General features: G+C 43.1%; 1 protein-coding gene across 3 annotated transcripts in view; it reads left to right on the top strand.

The window, feature by feature from the left end:
• The window catches only part of Timd4 (T-cell immunoglobulin and mucin domain containing 4), a 36078-nt gene extending 17107 nt beyond the window's left edge, over positions 1-18971 (top strand). Inside the window, exons 6-11 of one of the 3 annotated variants that reach the window (XR_015630873.1) lie at positions 5180-5292; positions 10152-10207; positions 13094-13184; positions 15992-16031; positions 16920-16939; positions 17885-18971. Coding sequence is in view for 2 of the 3 variants with exons in the window: in NM_001430246.1 (NP_001417175.1) it covers positions 10152-10207; positions 13094-13184; positions 15992-16031; positions 16920-16939; positions 17885-17952 (275 nt within the window). In the remaining variant the exon portion in view is untranslated. 3 annotated transcript variants of the gene reach the window in all.
• The last annotated feature ends 2498 nt before the right edge of the window (positions 18972-21469 follow it).

Here is a 21469-nt window from a genome sequence, read left to right on the forward strand (position 1 = left end):
GTCATCCAACATCCAGGTAACTGAGGCAGGCAGGGAGGTATAGTGTCGTACCTCAGTGACTGGGACCAAAAGCTCATGACTTTTGACAATTTAACTCTCTCTTGCTACTCTGGGACCAAAAGCTGATGACTTCTGGCTGCTTAACTCCCACTGATGGCAGCATGGAATTAAGAAAAGAAACTCAGTTACTTGGGTTCTTTTCTCTTTGACTCAGGGGCCCCTCTCTGGCTAGGCAAGAGGCTCAGAGTTCCTTAACTCTTTGTGAGCCAGAGAGAAAAGAAAAAAACAGTAAAGAGAAGGGAAGGGAAGGGAGGGGAGGAGAGAAGAAGAGAAGAGGTGAAAACAAAACAAAAAAACAAAAAAGTCAGACATAAACATGTACACCGGGTGAAGCAGAAAAGGGCTGCCCCAAACCTTTATTATTGCTCTCATCCTTTTATAGCTTTTTAGACAAACGGTTCTCTGTATAAGACAAAATTACTTCACAGATAAAATGTTATACAAAGGGGAGTTACAGAAGGACGTGGACAGTAAGTTCAAAACAACAAGTGTTTCATTCTATAAGCTCATAAGTTCAAAGTAACAGTTCCACATGGCCTTCTAGTTCATACCTGTGGATTCATCCTTGGATCTGACCTAGAATGAATGATTTTCCTTCATCATAAATCTGTCCCAAGACTATTTGTCTTAATGTAATTCAGGAAAATTCATTGTATTTTTTATTATGCAGCCTTTACTTACTAGTCTAGGGAGCACATTCTATTCTTGACTCTAAACTTTATTACATCTTTCTGGCAGAACAACTTACACCATCTCCTTAAACTTTCTTCCTAAAATTATTTTAATCAAATCAGGAATTCTATAAAGTCATTAATCCATCTAAACAACATTAATTCATGAAAGTTCACCCAGGAAGTAACCACAAAAAGGTATAGGCAGTGAGGGTCTCCCAGTGTCTACTCACATCAAGCCACATAAATGAGGAGTGTGGCAATGGCAAATCTGAGAAAGTATATCAATAGCAAGAAGCAACCCTGGGAAGAAGGTTTGTGGCCATGTCTCTCCTGAGTGTGTCTATCGTAGCTGGATGGTGGGCCGCCTCTGGGGAGATCACTTGTGCACTGCAGCTTTTCCTGTGTGGTGTCCTCCAGATGACTTAACCTAACTCCTATGGACAGACTCAATTCTGAATAAGTTTACTGATGGGAAAAGAGTAGGCAGATGGGAGCCCAGCATGGACAAAAATAGGCAAACACAATAGAACATGAAATTGAAATTGGTAGAGATAGTTTAGCAATCTAACCTAATGGAGGCACAAAGCTCGGAAAGGGCTAGGTCCTTCCTTCCTTCCTTCCTTCCTTCCTTCCTTCCTTCCTTCCTTCCTTCCTTCCTTCCTTCCTTCCTTTTCATCAGAGTCAGCTTCTGTTCCTACAGGTAGGAGTCCTGCATGAAGACCAAACTACACATCTTTACCTATGTGTAGAGGGCCTAGGTATGTCCCGTACATGCTATCTGTTTGGTGATTCAGTCTCTGTGGGGCCCAATGGGCCCAGACTAGTTGATTCTGTAGGCTTTCTCGTGGCGTCCTTGACCCCTCTGACTCCTATAATCCTTCTCCCCCATCTTCCACAGGATTCCTCAAACTTCACCTACTGTCTGGTTGTGGGCCTCTGCCCCTGTTTCCATCAGTTGCTGCATGAAACCTCTCTGATGGCAGTTATCCTAGGCTCTTGTCTTCAAGTAAAGCAGAGTGTCATTAGCAGTGTTAGGGGTGGGTTCCCTCTCAAGGTGCGGGTCTCATCTGGACCAGTCACTGGTTGGCCACTCTCTAAATCTCTGCTCCATCTTTACTCTGTACATCTTGTAGACAGAACAAATTGTAGGTTAAAGGTTTTGTGGCTGGGTTGATGTCCTTATCTCTCAATTGGAAGTCTTGCCTGCTTATGGGACATGGCTGGTTTGGGCTCCATATCCCCCAATGCTAGGGTTACCTTCATAGATTCCTGAGAGTTTCCATTGCCCTTAATTTCTAGCTCATCCCAGAAATGCCCCTACCTCATTCCAGTTGTTTCTTCCAATCTTCTCTCCCTCTGTTGTGTTGCCATTTCCACCTACTTCCTTGTTCCCATCCAGTTCCATGCTCTCCACCCTCAACCCTAACCCATCCACCTGCACTGTCTATTCCATTTCAAGAGCTAGGTTCTTAAGCAGGCTTGAGTCATAGGCGAAACTATTTAGTTTGTCTACTAAGCACTAGGAACCATTTGTATCTTCTGAGTAGGGAATGACATTTTCACTTGTGCCTGAAGGGAAATTTTTCTTGAAAAGTGTGGAGGGTTTATTACATGGGAGCAAGTCTGGAGGCAGGCAGGCAAGCAGGCTATGCTGTCAGCCCTTACAATGCTTGAAGTAAGAGAACAGCTAGGTTAGAATGGTTAGCATTGTTGGTAGAGAGGCGGGGGGAGGGGGTCAGAGTCATTTAGGAGTCTGAATTCAGTACGTGTCTGGTGATCAAAACAAGACACAGGTAACTAATTCTCCATACCTAGAAGACCAGATCAATGGCAAATATTAACTAGTAAAGGAACCCACATGGAGAAGAATGCAATTTGGTAGAGTTTGAATTTGAAGTGCTTCTGAACAATGTCTGATTGTCAGCTGTGTGTCAGGGATGATTTGGCTGTGGGACTGGGATGTGTGACTTTAATCATTGACTCTTCTTTCTGACCAAAATAATTACTCACAGGGTAAGTGCTGAGGAAGAGCTTGCTGGAATGCCAGTCCTTTCTTGTTTATTATATCTTAAGGAGTAGTTCAAGGCCAGAGATGCAATTTTGGAAGTTGGTGCTAATAAACGACACTTATCAAGTACTTATTAAAGGCCAGAGCTGGGTTCAGGACTTTCATCCATTGTTCATTGTAAGGTCTACAGGGAAGAGCTGATTATTCTGTTCATCATATAGAAGAAATGGGTTTGGAAAGGCTAAGAAATTTTTCAGAGTTTAAGCATAGGTCTTTTTGATTCTTTGAACGTGTACTTTTAAATATTTTATTGTATTGCAAATGATACATGTGGGGGACTAAATGAAGTTCCTGTTGGGTCACTTACGGATGTTTCGAGATGATAGCTGGATGATGAGAGGGATGAAGAAAGGCAAAAGTAAGACTTCCTCTCCCTCTCTCACATTAAAGGAATAACATTTGAGAGAGAAGAAAAGCCAGTCAAGGGGACAGAGGAAATTGCAAAAACTCAGGTGGACTCCAGAGAACAGAAGATCAGAGTCAGTGTTACTGAACGTGTGGGTTACAACCTCTGTCCCAACACGTCAGGGTCAGTTCTTCCACTTTTCCTCCTAAGCCTATTTCAAGAGCTAAATTAAAGGCAAGAAGCAGAAAAAGATTTATTAAGTGAGGCTACATTGGGAAAAAGGACAAGGAGATCTGGTGCCTCCTACTGGTCCAAGTCCAACCTCAGGGTCCTAGAGTGATGCTTTTAATCCAAGGCAAGAAGTATGTATGACTAAGTCTAGGTGAGGTCACTTGCCCGTCATTGTCTCAACTCCAAGCTAACCAACCTTGTAAGGTCATCTGACAAGTTGTAGTCTTCCTCTAGAAGACAACTTTCCCCTCTGGCTACTGTTAGGGCTTCATTCATTTCTTCTTCAGGCAGGAGATTCCTGGGTATGGGGTAGGGAGTATAATTTCTTAGGCTGTGTTGTTTCACTAGTCTGATAGCCAAAGAGAAGAGACTACTTTGAAATGCTCAATTAGTTGTTATCTATTAGAATTATTTTGTTGCTAGATATTGTGGCAAAAAAAACTTTAGAATTTATTCCTCTTATCCAACTACATCTAACTTGTCTCTTCCACTCTTCAACACCTTTCCAGTCTTGGACAGCCACAACTATACTCTTAAGTTCTATGCAATCAGATATTAAGCTTCCATACACAAACAGAAACACACGATGTTTGATTCGTGTGTCTGTCTGTCTATACTTCACTTAATACAAAGTCTTCTAATCTCAATCATGTTACAAATGAAAGACTTTTATTTTTTAAAGATTTCTTTATTCATGTGTGTGTGTGTGTGTGTGTGTGTGTATGTGTGTGTGTTTACTTGTATGTGTATATGCTCTGTCTTTGTCTGAGTTCATGCTGTGTGTGTGGGGAAGGTGTGGGTGTGGGGATGTGTGTATGTGAAGTATATGTGCCTGAAGAATCCAGAAGAGTGTTTATCTCCTGGAATTGAAGTTACAAGCAACTGGGAACCTTTCAGTCTAGGTTGTAGTACCCAAACTTGGGACCTCTGGAAGAGCAGCAAATGTTCTTAACGACTGAACCATCTCCATTTTCAGTTTTCTGCTCATGAACATGTTGGTTGAGTCTGTTTCTTGCCTATTATGGGGATGTAGATAACGCTTGGAAACACTGTGTTTTCTTGGGTGTATAGCCAATCAGAGCCCTGGATCACATGCTAGTTCTATTTCTAGTCTTAAGGAATTGATATCATTTTCCATAATAGATGCGGATTTACAGACCCTTTCAACAGTGTGTTAGAGCTCTTCCCTCCTGAGTTCTCACAGTTCTCTTTCCCCCGCCTCTGGTTCTTGCTGGAATGAGGTAAGATTTCACTGGGGTCTGGATCTGTGTTTCCTTGATTAGTGATGACCATTTTCCCATACTTATAGAAATGTCTTGCTCTTCCTCTAAGAAGTGCATACACAGGTAATAGTATTTTTGCTATTAAGCTATTTGAGTTTATTTTATTTTAGACACCAATCCACAGTCATATAATATTGGGATGAAGTTTTTTCCCATTTGTTTTCTTTGTTGAACAGAAAATTTTTAGTTTGGTGGGGTTTTTTGTCTTTTTGTTGTTTTCATTTGTTTGATTTCTTTTTTGTTTTGTTGTTTGTTTGTTTTATTTTTTGTTTTTTGCTTTTTTGACATGCACACTGAGGGTCAAAATAACTTTATCCTAAATTATTTCCTGTCTTTTCTTCTAGTAATTTCATATCTTACATTTTGATCTTTGGTACAATACCAGTTGGTTTTTATGTACAGTAAGAGATAGGTAGGAAAGGTGCATCTTATGAAAATCATACAGTGAGATTCTAGTGAATATTTTCCTGGAGATGAGGTGGGCACTATTCAACCCACTACCATTTCTCTCTTGCAGAATTAACTTACTAGCAGGTTCTGGGAGTCTCTGTTCTGCAATACCTGTATGGAACTCAGGGCCTTCAGGATCTAAGGGTCTGAGAGCAGATCACACACAAAGCATCAGTCTTGGTGGGTCCAACTGTAGAAACTGACAAGGTGACTCCTCTGTGGTTGAAGGGGAAATTTCTGTTGTAGATATGAGAAAGAGAATAGTCAGAGGCATCTGGAATCATTCAAAGTAAGGAGAGAAAGAAGTAGGCTGAACATGGTCAGCAGACTGGATCTGTTCATGAGAGAAGCAGGAGCAGAGTAGAGAGGGGATGGGAAGAGAGAGACAGACAGACAGATAGACACAAAGAGACAAAGAGGGAGAGGGAGAGGGAGAGGGGGAGAGAGAGAGAGAGAGACAAAAGGGACACACACGTACACACACACACACACACACACACAGAGAGAGAGAGAGAGAGAGAGAGAGAGAGAGAGAGAGAGAGAGAGAGAGAGAGAGAATGCACACAGGAATATTAGCAGAATGAGTAGCTGGAGTGGAGGAAGCCTGTGAGCAGGGAAGAGAGTTTAGGATAAGGGAGGAGGTGAGAAGGGTTTGGATGCTAGCACAGATTGAAATGTGTAACTGGTACTTGTGATATGGAGGGAGGCTGGAGGCCAGCATGTGCTTTGGTATGTTAATAGGCACCATAGATGGCCATTTTTCCTCCGCCTTTTGGAATTTGGGGAAATGGAGTTTCGTTTGAACATGGCATTTGTCCCATCTCAGATGGCGGGCATGGCCGTATTTCACAGTGAAGAAAGAAACCACTGGCCTGTACCCTCTTGCTGTTTCATGCCCAGCACTGTGGCCTTTGGAGTATGTCCCCTGGCCTCTCACATTTATGAAGGTGTGTGAGGGGTGGTGCTGTTTGCTATCATATCACAGCGCTGGTGTTTGCAAAATGTCTCTTATGTTAGCCCATTCCAATTTAAAACAGATTAGCTCTGATAACAAACTGACCCAGGCTGGCTTTGTGTGATGGCCTCAATTTCAAGCTGATCCATCATGGATGATTACAGTCCAGTGGGATTTGGCAGAACAAAGGTAGGACTTTTGAATCCCTACCTGCAGTTTCCAGCAGTGAAGAATAGCAGAAAGCAAACAGCAACAATAGCTCAGTGGCTACTGGAGGGAGCTTCCCTCCTTGCATTTTCATGCTCCCAGGAATTCAACAACCCCATCTCTTCGAAGAACAAATAAGCTCTCTGGTACCAATTATGCTCTGTCACCTCCTCTTTCTGTCTCAAGCGCTAGAAAGCTGGGGAGGAAAATCCATGTGATTGAATCCAGTGGTTATTAGGCTGAATATTTTAACATTTGGTCTCCCCCTCTGTGTCCTTTTTGTGTATATGTGTGAGGTACATGTGTGAATACATGGGTACAAGTACCTGTGCATTTATGTATGTGTGTGTGTGTGGGGGGGGGTCAAAGCAGGATGGTGGCTGTCACCTGTTGCTTCCCACATTATTGGCTTGAGATAGGGTTCCTCACTGAACAGGAAGCCCACTGGTTCTGCCAGTGTCTTAGGTATTTATTGCTACCATGAAACACCATGACCATAAAGAAAGTTGGGGAGAAAAAGATTTTTTTCCATTTCCATTTCCAGATCACAGTCCATCGCTGGAGGAAGTTAGGAGAGGAACTCACACAAGGCTAGAAACTAGGAGCTGAGGCCATGGGGAGGTGCTGCCTCCTGGCTTGCTTCAAAGAGCTTGCTCAGCCTGTTTTCTCATAGAACCTAGGACTACCAGTTGAGGGATGGCACCACACACCATAGGCTAGGACTTCTCCCCATTGATCACTAATTGAGAAAATGCTTTATAGCTGAATCTCACGGAGGCATTTCCTCAACTGAGGCTCCTTCCTCTCTGATGACTCCAGCTTGTGTCAACTTGATACACAAAAACCAGTCAGTACAGCTGAGTTAGCTGGCCAGCTAGCTCTCAGACCTGACTGTCTCTACTTCCTTCCTGGGGTTACAGCCGTGACCTGGAGATTTGAACGCAGGTTCTTGTGCTTACAGAGTAAGCCTTTGAACCCACCTTGCCATCTCGACAGCTCTTTTTTTTTTTTTTTTTTTTTTTTTTTTGGTTCTTTTTTTCGGAGCTAGGGACCAAACCCAGGGCCTTGTGCTTCCTAGGCAAGCGCTCTACCACTGAGCTAAATCCCCAACCCCGACAGCTCTTTTTTATGTGACATTTTTATTATAGGGTCTTATTGTAAATGTAACATGTTCTTGGATGCTTTTTCTCTGCTCTGGATTCTAGCATTGCTTTTACTTTTTGGCCTCCCTGATGGTCTCTTCTGGTTTTTTGTTTGTTTGTTCCCTCTTCTGCCTCCCCAGTCTACTTCCCAATCCTGATATTTGTCAGGATTTCCCCCTTTCTCATGGGATATACATTCTGAAGACTTGAACTGCTGACTGGGTACTGACAATTCCCAAAGAGTACAGTACCTAAGGGTGTACTTTTCTTACAAAATTGATTCAGATTCAAATAGATCAGCTGTTTAATGGCACATACAGTGTGTGTGTGTGTGTGTGTGTGTGTGTGCGTGTGTGTGTGTGTGTGTGTGTGTGTGTGTGTCCCACTGGTGTAGTAAACACAGTACCTCTGACTGTGGCTCATAACCTGTCTCTCTCAGGAACCTACCTCTGTTCTCTCTTCTCTGTCTTTGTCAATAGTTGTTGCTCTTGTGTCTTTGGTGTGACCTTGGAGATAAGGAAGGCTCTCATTTCTCTGTAGCCCACATTTAATGTCTATATTCTGTTGCTTCTATCCCCTGTCAAACATTTCTGTAATTTTACCCCTGCTCTCTCCCAGCCCTGGACTTCAGACCCCAAATTAGATGAGACCTCTATTGTTACTAAATATAATGTGGCAAGGAGTACCTGGTAGGTTCATGCCAAGGTGGCCCCCTGAGAAATTATGCCATGTGATAAGCCTGGTATAAAGGGGTTTTATTTGGGGGAACCAAGGAGTATGAGAACCTGGAGAAGAGACAGAGGCAGACAGACAGGAGCAGAGCCATGAGGACAGAAAAGGACTGAAAAAAGGAAAGAGAGGATGGCTGTGGGAACAGAGAGAGAGGGAGAGAGGGAGGGAGGGAGAGAAGGAGAGAGAGGCCAGGCAGTCCTTTTATACACTACCTGCACCCCGTACTAGGTAAGGTTGGCAAGTGATAATGTAATCAATTGCTTGGTCTCTGGGAGGAGCCTAGTGGAATGGCCTATAAGCAAACGCCTCTGGGCTATTCCCTTGTCCTCCTGTAGGCTCCTATGCAGCATAAAATTCCTAGTAATGGCCTGAGGGCCCTGTGGAGTCTTATCATGTTAAAATAAATCTCTCCACAGCTAGATCCTACATGCTAGTCCTGGGCTATTCCTGTCTCCAAAGTTTCATCTTCACAGTTGCTTGTATGTCAGCAATTTATGTGACACATAAATTATATCTATATATCTATATATATTTACACACATATAATATACACACATATATAAATAATGCAGACACACACACGCACACAAAGAGAAACAAATACACACACTACACATAGTGCAATCCATGAGAAAGGAAAGAGGATACCAAATCAAACCCATTAGGAGAAAGTGATGCGATCAAGAGACACGGTGAGCACAAGATGTATGAATCTGCTGCTGGAGAGACGGGGTGTGTTGTATTACAGTTAGCGTATTTCTCTATGTAGATAGCCTATGTTCTAAAGCAACACTAAAAGGCATAGGGCAGTGGATGACCCCACGGCAGTCATGCACTCGGTAGTGCATTAGGTTTACAGCAGCGGCGACAGATGTGTGAACAGGGACATTGTGCCTGCCAAGACATATTAGACGATAGAATCTTTTGACTCCATAATGACTCATGGTACCATTGTTGGGTATGGAGTTCATCACTTACTGAAATGTTGCTATGTTATTGTTTAAGACTGATTTTTTTTAAACGTTATACGGTAAATTCCCAGCGGTCTAGAGTATAGCTAGCAGGATGGCTAATCAGAAGTTCTCAAAAGATATTTGTTAACTGAATGATCGGTAGTTTTCTTTGCTGGATAAGAATCTGCAACACATTGCTGAGGCTTCTAGAAAAAAATCAGAGCCAGGTTTGTTGAGATGGCTTAGCGGGTAAAAGCACTTACTACTAACCCGGAGAACCTGAGCTGGATCCTCAGGACCAACATGGTGAAGGGAGAGAAGTGAGTCCCATATGTTGTCCTCTAACCTTCACATGCACCTGGGTACTCAAGCAAGCAGGTTTGCATGTGTGCATGTGTGCAAGCATACCTCCCTTCCTCCCAGGCGCACACACTAAATAAGGTGTGAGTTTTAAAAAGTTTTAGGGTTTGAAGAGATGACCCAGTGGTTAAAACCACTTGATGCTCTTGCAGAGGACCCAGGTTTGGTCCCCAGCACCCACATCAGGGAGCTCAAAACTGCCTGGACTCCAGTTTATAGGGGATCTGGCACCTTCTTCTGGTCTCTGTGGGATCCAGACACAGATGCTGCACACATACATATAGGCAGGCATTCATACATGCACATAAGATAAAAATAAATATTTTTTTAAAGTTGTGATAATGTTTGAAAATAGGAGACAGAGAGAGAGAAAGAGAGAGAGAGAGAGAGAGAGAGAGAGAGAGAGAGAGAGAGAGAGAGAGAGAGAGAGCTCAAAGTCAAATGCTTGTTCTCTGGGCGTCTTTCACCCATGTGTAAAGTGGAGATGCTCTGTTGCTATGGAGTCGTGCTGGAGAGGAGCAGTAGAAGGATATGGAAGCAACTTTGCATAAATCACATATATGAAGAGAAAGATGATGTTACACAATTAAATACATTATCTGGTGAGCAAGTGGCTTTGGATACCTGTTTCAGGGGGTGCTTCTAATCTTCTTACAGGAAAGCTAACTTTTCCCATCTTTACCTTCCCAGCATTAACAGCAACGACGAGGAGAGAGTCTTCTAAGAAGACAGGTGAATTATATAAGGTAAAAAATCTGAGATGTATTGGAAGTGTTTGGCTTTGGATTAAAAAAAAAATCCCTGATCAGAGAAAGAACTGGAAGAGCTTGAAGGGGCTTGAGACCCCATATGAACAACAATGCCAAGCAACCAGAGCTTCCAGGGACTAAGCCACTACCGAAAGACTATACATGGAGTGACCCTGGGCTCCAACCACATAGGTAGCAATGAGTAGCAGTAAGAGCACCAGTGGAAGGGGAAACCCTTGGTCCTGCCAAGACTGAACCCCCAGTGAACATGATTGCTGGGGGGAGGGCGGTAATGGGGGGAGGATGGGGAGGGGAACACCCATAAAGAAGGGGAGGGGGAGGGTTAGGGGGATGTTGGCCCGGAAACCGGGAAAGGGAATAAATGTAAATAAGAATTACTCAAGTTAATAAAAAAAAAGTGTAAAATCCACAGTGAAGATACAGAGCTAGAGAATATTTACTCTAACTTTAAAAATTCATTCAGGAGTATAGAGCTTGGGACAAAGTGTTTGGGTGGCTTTGCTAATCTAGATATGTTATACCTTTATCTGTGAGCTCCTTATAACAGAATGGCATTTATATATTTTTATATATTTTTATATATAAAAAAAGATGTAATAGGAGCCAAAAAAATAATCCCCAGTAGAAGTTTTCACAGATGCACTTGGGGGGATGGCACATTGCTAAGTGACAAAAGGCATGGTAAGTATTATGTAGTGGTCAAAGTCTTGTGAATCTGTACTCTTGGCAGAAGTACTATTGATTGTTGCTTTGACATACACAGCATAGATTTTTTGAAAGAAGAAGAAAAATATTTACGCATACATACAAAATCATCATGTGTGCCTTATGTGAAGTCCAGCATCATTGATGTGACTTCGGTGCCGACACCTGCTTCCGCCATTGCCCTTGTATTTTGAGGTTTCCTTTTATTTATGTTTATTGCAAAAAGGGTTAAAGTAGCTCCAAGGAAAAACATTAGGCATGACAGATGTCTGTGAAAGCAGTCTTTCCTTGGAGACAGTCATGTCCTTGGTTCCGCTTCCACCAGATTCTGGGTTTCTGTGTGCTACAGAATGACACAGGAAGAAAGAAAGGAAACAGCTTGGCTGCCCCAGAGGAAGTGGGAATGGCCTCATAGGATACCCAAGTGCCTGGCTCAGTGCACTAAGCATTGTGATGTCAATTGCCCTTTAAATTCCTTAAACTTAACATTGAGAATATTTTACTTTAAAAGAAAGTATTAATTTTATAACCAAAGATAGCAAACTCCTGACATAGTCGCACAAATAGCGTATGTTTTCATAAAAACTCACAATTTCTTTCCAAATGAAAATAAAATTAGTGGGAAGAATGGCACTGACACTTTGGCAAATCTCATTTGTACTTGCTTGATGGTAGTGTTTGGTTACGGTGATGCTTCTAGAGAATTGTCAACTTGACAAAATCCAGGATCGCCTGTGAGGCAAGTTTCTGGTTATACCTGTTGAGGATGATCTTGATCGAGTGGGAGACCCACCCACTGTGGCATCATTTCCTGTCATAGCCTGGGGCTGTGTAAGGGGAGAAAGGGAGCAGAGGGGCAGCATGCATGCTCTGCTCTCTGCTTCCTGAGTATAGATGTTATGTGAGCAGCTGCTTCAGGCTCCTGCCACCCTGACTCCACCATTGTGATGGACAGTACCCTGAACTGTGCGCCACAATAAACCCTTTCCCCCTTAAGACGCTTTTGTCAATATATATATATATATATATATATATATATATATATATATATATATATATATATTAGAGGGACAAGAGAAGAAACTAAGACAGTTAGGTTTTTGTTGTTGTTGGTGCTCTGACAGACAGAATGCAAAAAAGAAAGAACGTACAGGATGAAAGGATTATTTTGCTCAAGGTTTAGTTGCTTTCTTTCATCATCCCATGGAGGGTGTGGTGGAGCTGAGCAGCTCATATCTTTCTCAGCCAGGAGACAGAGAAAAAAGAAGGGAGAAGGAAAGAGAGCTAATAAGAAGAGCGAGTGTCTGTGTTCTTGGCTTTTTCCCCCTTCCGTTTCATCTAGCTCCCCAACCTACTGATGGTGCAGTCCACAGTCAGAACAGGTTTGCCCGACTTAGTTAATCTGCTTGGAAACATTTTTGTGGACTTGCCCCGAGGTGTGCATCTCCAATCTCCCAGATGCTCTTCACTGTGGTGAAGCTGGCAAGATGAACCATCACAAGGAGACAGGGATGGATCTCATCCCTGCTCTTGTGTTCTGTGTGGTGAACCACGAGTGAGGATGCCTGGTGCTACCACGTATTTGTTCCCCCTGGGAAACTGCACTGTTGTGTTCATGAGAGAACACTGAAAAGGACAAATCAAGTCTCCCGCATACTTCGATGTACTGGGCTTCCAAGCTGTACCTTCAGGACTACCCTGATAGAAAATTCGAAATTCAGCTTCTTCTTCCTCTTTACTCGTTTTCTCTGGAAACTGAAGTCAGCTGTGGAAAGAAATACTCAGGTCTAAGGAGAGCCCAAAGGTGTCGGGCTGTGCCCAGCAAAGAGACTGGGCAGTGGAAATCACAGCTCACAGCGTGGTTATTAGTTTTTAGTCATTTGATCTCTTAGTGTAATAGCCAAACATACCTGATGTCTGAGACTTGGATGATCTAGGGATGTGGGCAAAATGCTTTGGGCTTTTAGGGGAAAAATTAAACCTGATTTAGAACTCTGTTTGTTTTGACTTGGAGATACATCAGGCAGAATAGCATGAGATAAAACGACATTGTGGTGATTGTCAGGCATTCGTGAGATGAGATGTGTTCCAAGTTACCTTTCAGAAATGATAGTACTGAGCAGCCAGAGGTCAGTCACTTTGTCCGTGTCTTGGCAGATTGAGGACAGACAGACCAACATCTTGATCATCGCCTGCTGTGTGGGGTTTGTGCTGATGGTGTTATTGTTTCTGGCGTTTCTCCTTCGAGGTAAGGTGGGCAGGGCCAGATATAACTGGCCTGCAGGGATGGCATTTGTGGGTGGATGACAGAGCTGAGGTGACTCAGGAGTGTCCTGGGAGGAGGGGTATTTCTGTTTCCCCCTCTTTCCTTTTGTCTCCCAAGGGATCAGTTCTCTCACTGTCCTCACCTGAGCTGTGGGGGCGACAGGTAAGTCACCACCAAAAGGCTTTGTGTATTGTCCTCTTGGTAAGGCTGACACCTTGATGATGAAAAATGAGACCTAGAGGACATTCACTGATAGGGCGCAGATGCTTGCACAAGTTGTGCCTGATTTGTTTTGTCTTTGTTACTGCCTTGTGTAGAAGGGCCTGCTCCCTTTTCTTTTCTTCATCTACTTTTTCCACCAAGACAGGGTTTCTCTGTGGAGCCCTGGCTGTCCTGGAACTCACTTTGTGGATCAAGCTGGCCTCAAATTCAGAAATCCACCTGCCTCTGCCTCTGGAGTGCTGGGATTAAAAGTGCATGTCACTATGGCTGTATACTCACTTTTAAAAATTATTTATTTATTTATTGATTTGTTTTTCTGTGTGTGTGTATGTATGTATGTATGTATGTATTTATTTATCTGTGTGTGTTTTGCCTGCATATATGTCTGCGCATCACATGTGTGCCTGGTATCCTTGGAAACCAGAAAAAGGCATAAGATCTGTAACTGGAGTGACTGACAGATAGGAACTATCATGTGGTGCTAGGAACTGAACCTGGATCTGCTGGAAGAACATCCTGTGCTCCTAACCACTGAGCAATCTCTCCTGCCCTGTTACTCCTTTCTTACAGTTAGAAGCACCCATAGGTCCCTATCTTATATTTTCAAGAAGTGTTACAGGAGTAAAACCACGAGCAATCTTGCTGGCATATGTACTTTTAAAGCAGGCTTGCTTAGGGACCGCAGATGGCCTTCAGGCGAGAGAATCCTGAGAACTGGTTTGCCAACGCGTCACGCATCCATGCCTGTACTTTTCAGGGGACAGGGCCTAAAGTTTTTTACGAAAATTCTGAAGTTGACCTATGATTTACACTTTCTCAACTTCAAAACACAAACAGAAAACTATAACCACTGCAAAATGGAGCTATAAAATAAGCATTATGGTTTTCTTATAAAACCCAGGCACACGGCAGGTACCCACGGCTGTTGTAAAACAGAGGGAAATTGATGCTTTATGGCAGCCAGCCATGAGATGAGATTATTCTCTATTGAACCTGTCCTTGGAGAGTGCTGCAAACGCTATCTAGAACTTTCTAGAGGCTTGCTGTTAGCACTCATGTGAAGTCATCCATGCTGTTTTGAATGATTCTGGGTACATATCACAAAACATGCTTTAAAACTTGAATGAGGTGCTAGGGAGGTAAGTTAATCAGTAAAGTGCTTGTCACTGAAGCATGAGGACTCGAATTTGAGTCTCAGAACCCATGCATTGTGGCGTTTGCTTGTAATCTCAGTGCTGGGGAGCCAGGGGCTGGTGGTGGATCTCTAGGGCCTTCCAACCAGCCAGCTTAGCTCATTAGCAAGTTCTAGGCCAGTAACAGATTCCTTCTCACAGAACATGGTAGGCAGAGCCTGAGGAACAATGCTCAAAGTTAACTTCAGGCTTCCACATGCTTGTACATAGATATGTCCAGATACCTGCACACACATAAAGTTCAGTACAAATATGAATATTCACAGAGATGCATGCGTACACACAAAGTCCGATAACTTGAATCTGTGCTACTAAGTAACTCAAAGCGTTGTTCAACCCACATCAGAGAGGCTCTTCTTGTAGCAAATGGTAAATAACAAGGAGACCCACAACTGGACAATGTGCAAAGTGAGACTCTGGAGCATTCAGTCTTCAATGGGATTTTATCCAACCCCTCCCCTCAGGGCTCAGGGATCTATTGGGAAGGAAAGGTTATAAGAGCCAGAGGAAGTGGGTAACTCCAAGGAAACAGAGTATTTCAGACACAACAGGCCTAACACCCTATGAAATCACAGAGACCATGACAGACTGCACAGAGCCTGTACACTGCATGCTCAAGGCCTGGACAAATTCAAGCTGCACAACATCCCTACCCTGAGAAGGGCAATACACACAGAGTCCCACTCCTAACCCAGAAGCTATTGCAACTGATACGTGCTGGGCAAATCTGTTTTCTCCAACGGAGTGTCACTGGATAGAGCAACCATGCTCTAAGGCAGGCCCCATGCCTGGGGAATAGTTGGCCAACACAAAAGTGTTTTGCTTGTTTGTGTGTATGGTGTGTGCGTGTGTGCGTGTGTGTACATGTGTATGTGTGCATGTGTGCATACTCTTTGTTTTGTTTATATTTTTTGTCTTATTGCTTTTTGATTTTCTCTTTTTAGTGTTTGTCTGTTTTGATTTTCATTTTTGTTATTGTTTTCTGTGTTTTTTAAAGAGATGGGAGAAGGAGGGAGGGAGGGAGAGAGAGAGGAGAGAGAAAAGAGAGAGAAGATGAAGTTGGGTGGTTGGGGGTTAGGGAAAATCTGGTAGGATTTGGGAGATAGAAAGAAAATGATCAAAATACTTTTTATGGGAAAACATTTAAAAATAAAAGTGTATTAAAATTTTAACAGCTTTACACCACAATCAATAACACGGGAGCAGCTTTGACATGAACTGGTTGGATTGAGGGCCAAAAGCAGCAAATATCAACCAGGGGAAAGAGAGACTGTCTTTGCCCATGCTAGTTTACTTTATGTGTAAGGGGATGGGCTTCTCCCTGCAGTTCACAAAGCAGCTCTGCTCACTCACATCAAGGCCTTGTCTTTTCAGGAAAAGTCGCAGAAGCCAATTGTTTGCGGAGACACAGGAGGTAATTCATCTTGCACAACCGATTGTTGTGTTGATTATACAGCCTGTTACACAGGATTAGATACTACTCAGTGGTTTAATGACTTGTGCTTGTGTTCTGATTAAACACCGGGTTGGAGAGACATGGCACTACAGGCAGAAAAAGAGATTTAACTCCCATTAACCTCTGTCTCAGTTAACACTACATATGTGTACTGAGGAAGGCAGGGAGCAGTAGTGGAAGTATAGCATGTAGAAGAAGATGAGGCATGCCGTTGCATTCTGTGCTTAAAGCTGGTTCAGCACTGAGTGGCTCATTTTAACAGCACATTGTTTATGTGGAGTCCCTGAGAAAAGCTATAAAGCTGGAAACTAAATAAAGTGTTTGCAATATTATTCCTGGGGTTTGGTTCCTTTGCCTCATAGACGAGCATGTTTCATGGCTTGCTTTGATTTTGCAAGAGTCTATGAAGAATGTCTGGAATTAGATTTTGAATATCTGTTCTGTTTATAGCTTTTAGGGGAAAGAAATGAAAAGACTTGGTAAAAAGTCTCTGTAATAATTAATTGCATCGATACCACATTGTTTATTAACCAGGAACCAATATTAGGTGGGGAATCTGAGGCCCTACCAAGTGATCCTGAGTTCAAAGCTGGGGATGATGTCTCAGTTTATCAATGGATTTAGATCTTGATTTCATGCTTTCAAACCAGGTGCAATCTCTTTATTGTAAAGGTTGGCAAAGCCCTATGTGCTCTATAGCCTCAGTTTCCCCACTTATAGAATAGGAGGCTTGGGCAGGATGAAGTCTGTGTGTTTAGCCTAGGTTAGTGGTGGTATAGCTTACCAGGTCCAGTGATCTTGCTTTTTTTGTTTTTTTTTTTAATCTGCCTTCTTTTCATTTTACAGGCCAGACAACACCGAAGATAGTAAGAGTGTCCTCAATGACATGTCACAAGGGAGGGATGATGAAGACGGGATCTTCACTCTCTGACTTGACACATTTACTTAGGATTAAGCATAAGGGACAGCACTTGAATTGTCAAAATAAGTTTGGGGAACTGTAACTTTCTTTTAAAGTCTCACTCTGTTTACCGATGCTGTGGGTCCTGCCTCGTTGTATCTTCTCACATGAAGGTGCTCTAGAGACACATCTTCCCTGCCTAGTGCTTTAGTCATCTCTGTAGTTTTCTGGCTAGATGACCTTTCACACTGGGCTTGAACACTGTCAGTGATGGTGAACCCTTTGCCACAGCCCTGGGAGCCCCTTTAGTCTCCCAGCAGTAGAAGGAGTTAGAAATAGCCAATGTAAAAATCTCTTTTCAGCCAGCATCCGTTTTGTTGGTGGTAGCTGAACCCAATTTACACAGAGCTCATTTAACCTGTCTGTCTTCTTGGTATCTAAGTTTTTTTGTTTGTTTGTTTTGTTATGATATTAACTTCTCATTATATTCAAGTATCTTTAAAGCTGACCATAGTGCTGTCTGAACTCTTGCCAGAGAGATTGGGTTTTAGAAGCAGTCAAGTGTCCATCAGAGCAAGGGTGTCAATGACAAGGATTGTGCACACTGAAGCTATCCAAGTAAATTCCTCTAAGTATAATTCATTTTCCTGCAGTGTAGGAAGAACACATTTGTTTTAAAACTTTAATAATTACTAGTACCATGAACCCTGAGAGAGATGGCTGTTGAATAAATGAATGTAAGAAAGCATATGTCTGAGCAAGGATACTCTGACTGCTTGCTATGGGAAGCTAACTAGATCTGAAAGACATTCTCAGACATTATCCTTATGCTCAGGGCAACAGTATCATTAAAGGAATAAGCCTCCAGTCCCATAGCTAACTCACTTTTGTATTTCCACTCCCTTAACAGCACCTTTAAGAGGCAACAGAGACTGTGAGATGGATCAGCTGGAAAACGGAACTTGCTGCCAAACTTGATGACTTTAAGTTTAATCTCTCGGACCCCCATAGTGGAAGGAGAGGTCCTGTTCTTGCAAGTTTTCCAAATATGTGCCATAGCGTGTACCTTCTCATATTATATACATGTACACAACGTAATAAAATAAAACATATAGACACAAAAAAGGCAAACAAAATAGCCCTCATGGTATAGCCTAGAGATCTATTACCCTGTTAGTTGACATGGCATGATTTGATTGGGAAGAACCCACTCCCAGCCCTCTCACAGACATAGAGGAGCGCAGTTCATCCTATTGTATGGAGCAGGAAGGATGGGAACCATTAGCTACAGAGCAGCAGCTACTTCTCTTCTCTTTTACTCATCCTGAGGCTAGTGTAAGCTTCGGAAGTCTTGTCATTTAGAAACTAAGGCGTACTAGAGTCAAGTTCAGGAACATAGTATTGTCACTTGGAAAAGTAGAGGTTGACCAGATGTCTTAATAGGTAATCAGTTGTAGTACCATATGAGCCTATGGAAGCCCTCTTCCCATCTTAGCTCCCACTCCCACTCCCTGTCCATCTTCTAAGCCACTCCCACCAGCAGTTAACAACTTAAGTCTGACTAGAAGAAAGACAGGAGGAAGGTTCTAAACAGTATTTAATTTTGCTCAATGACTATTGTCAATCATTCTCCAATATTGCTCTCAAGATTCCTGGGTCAGACTGAGCAATACTTTTATGAACATCCATTGCGTTTTACATGTAGTTATGACCTCCAGAAGTCTTGACTGGAGGAACCCCCAACCTTAGGAGAATTCTGCAGTCAAATGAGGACTTTTAAAAATAGGAATCTCTGGGTTCTAGTCCTATAGAGATTCTTTTGTGGTTAGTCCCGGGTATGAGTTGAGCATCTGAATATTTTTTTAAGGACCCAAAGGAGTGCAACCAGAGCTATTTCCAGAATTTTGGAATGATCCCCTAGAGTTGCCACATGTTGCTGGGAAAATTGGAGTCTTAGAGTTCTTAGTGTGCTTAATAAAAGAATTTTTAAAAATGGACTCAAAAGGAAGCATGAAAACAATTTCATTGGAGGTTTTTTGTTGTTGTTGTTGTTGTTTTAATAATAAAAACTTACTAGACCTGGTAATCCCAGACATGAGCAAGCAAAAGCAGGTGGGTCTTTGTGAATCAGAGGCCAGCCTGGTCTATATAGTAAGTTTGAGGGCAGCCAGAACTACATAGTGAGAGTTTGTCTCAAAACAAACAAACAAACAAACAAACAAGCAAGCAAACAAGCTCTCAAATTCTAAAGCAGGAGAGTTATAAATCTCCATGGCTGCCTGTAGGAAGAAGAGAGTGAGGATGAAGAGACAAAGCAAAGACCTTTGAGTTAGGCCTGTGTGCAAGTCAGCCACGTGATGGGCAAACAGCCACGTGGGGAGATGGACCACCTTGTCTGGTCTCAATTGGAGAGAATGTACCTAGTCCTTCAGTGACTTGTGCCAGGGTTGGCTGATTCCCAGGGAGGGCCTCCCCCTTCTCAGAGGAGATGGGGAGAGGGGAAGGGGGTAGGGACTGTGTGTGTGTGTGTGTGTGTGTGTGTGTGTGTGTGTGTGTGTGTGTAAAGGGGAACCAAGAGGACAGGGGGATGGACTGCAATCAAGATATAAAGTGAATAAATAAACAAATTAATGAAAAAAAGAAAGAGAGAGGAAAAAAGAAAGAAACCTAAAGCAGTAGGGAAATGGGGTTAAGGACAGAGATAGAAAGACACAAAGACAATGTTACGCTTTTTGAGTAATTCAGATAAGTGAGCAGACTTAGGGAGCTACCTGGCTGCATCTTTATAAGTGACAGAGGGCAGGGGAATTCTGGGAAGGAGAAAAAAAAAGCTCATCCAAAAGGTTACTTTTCTTCATTTCTCCTTAGGGAGGCTTAAGACAAACCTGCCTTCCTAAAGGGTGGTCTCTCTGACAGGTGATTGACTAACCTAACAGGACCAGCTGTCCTGGGAGAAGGCAAAAGCTTGTCTCCACCAGAGGTGGATTCCATTCTTTAAGGAGAGAGTAGCATCTACCCCTGTGCCAGCCTGACTAATTTTGTCTAAGTACTTCAGACCAGCAGTCACTACTTCTGCTGAGCTTGTTAGACCTGTGAATTCTTGTCCTCATTCTGTACCTGCTGAACCAGAAACTGTAAGGGAAAGCCTGGGACCTGTGGGTTAGCAAGTTCTTACACAGTAATAGTGCCCATCAGGTGGGGTCTCCCTCTTTCAGAGGGGTGGCAACCTAGGATGAACAGAGGTTAGGGGCTTCCTGAATCAGCAGTCATGGGGAGTCCCCTCTCAGATGATCCACCTGGCTTTTGAAGTAGTTTGCTACCAGGACCCCACGAGCTATCCCCTTTTCCCTGCTGTTTTCTCCAGGATGTTTCTCCTCAGTACCAGCCAAAGGTTCCTGGCTCCTGACTTTCAGCTCTTAAATCCACATAGAAGAAGTTCTTCCTGGGGTAGATGACAAACTGATGACTTTAGCAGCTAGGCATTAGAGTAGAGGAATTTAAGGCAATGGTAAACAAGTATGTGCGTATGTCTGATTAAAAATATAAAAATTCATTTAGTTAAATAGGCCTCATGCGAGCAAACACATGGCTGTGGGTTAAGACGAGGAAGCCATCTTTAGACTGGGTTTATTAAATGGTGAGTTACTTTATAAACAAGCTGGGGATGTAGCTCAGTGGTAGAACGTGTGACTAGCCTGGACAAGGCTCTGGGTTACATATCCATATCTAGTGTTGCTTAAGTATACTAGAAGGCCTGGATTAGAGGGGGCTGTTGGTGTTGGTATTCTGTCTAAGCTCCACCCCCACAGCTACCCGGAAATAGGAAACAGCCAGGTATGCTTCGCCCCATGGTTGCCTGGCAACAGCCAGCTGTGCCTGACACTATATAAAGGGCTGCTTGTCCCCTCCTCCCCCTCTTACTCCTCTCCTCCTCCCCTCTTAACCCCCTCTTGCTCTTGTTCTTAGATGCTTTTGCCCCCTTCCCCACCCCCACTCCCCCCACGTGCCCATGGCTGGCCACCTTTCCACTCTTCTACTCTTCTCTCATTAAACCTCTCCCCGTGAAACCATGATGGCTTGGTGTTTTCTGTCCTGGCACAGGCTGAGATTTAAAACCTAACATTGGTGCCGAAACCCGGGATCGAACCAGGAACCCTAACAGTTGGTACAGTTTGTTTCATTCTCTTTGGGATGAACCGGTAACTGTGTGCAATCAATCTTCTAGTAGCTAGTTTGTGCTAGAACACACACACACACACACACACTCTCTCTCTCTCTCTCTCACACACACACACACACACACACACAGAGAGAGAGAGAGAGAGAGAGAGAGAGAGAGAGAGAGAGAGAGAGGAGATATTATTAAGGTGTTTAAAGTCTGAATGAGACAACAGACTGGAATGCTGTTGCTTCCCATTTCCACAAGGAAAGACTTTGATTCGAGGTGGCTCTTACCGTTGATGTGTATAGGGGAAGGCCACAATATAGCCATAAG

Source organism: Rattus norvegicus, chromosome 10, assembly GCF_021556685.1.
Source record: "Rattus norvegicus strain SHRSP/BbbUtx chromosome 10, alternate assembly SHRSP_T2T, whole genome shotgun sequence".
Classification (NCBI taxonomy): Eukaryota; Metazoa; Chordata; class Mammalia; order Rodentia; family Muridae; genus Rattus; species Rattus norvegicus.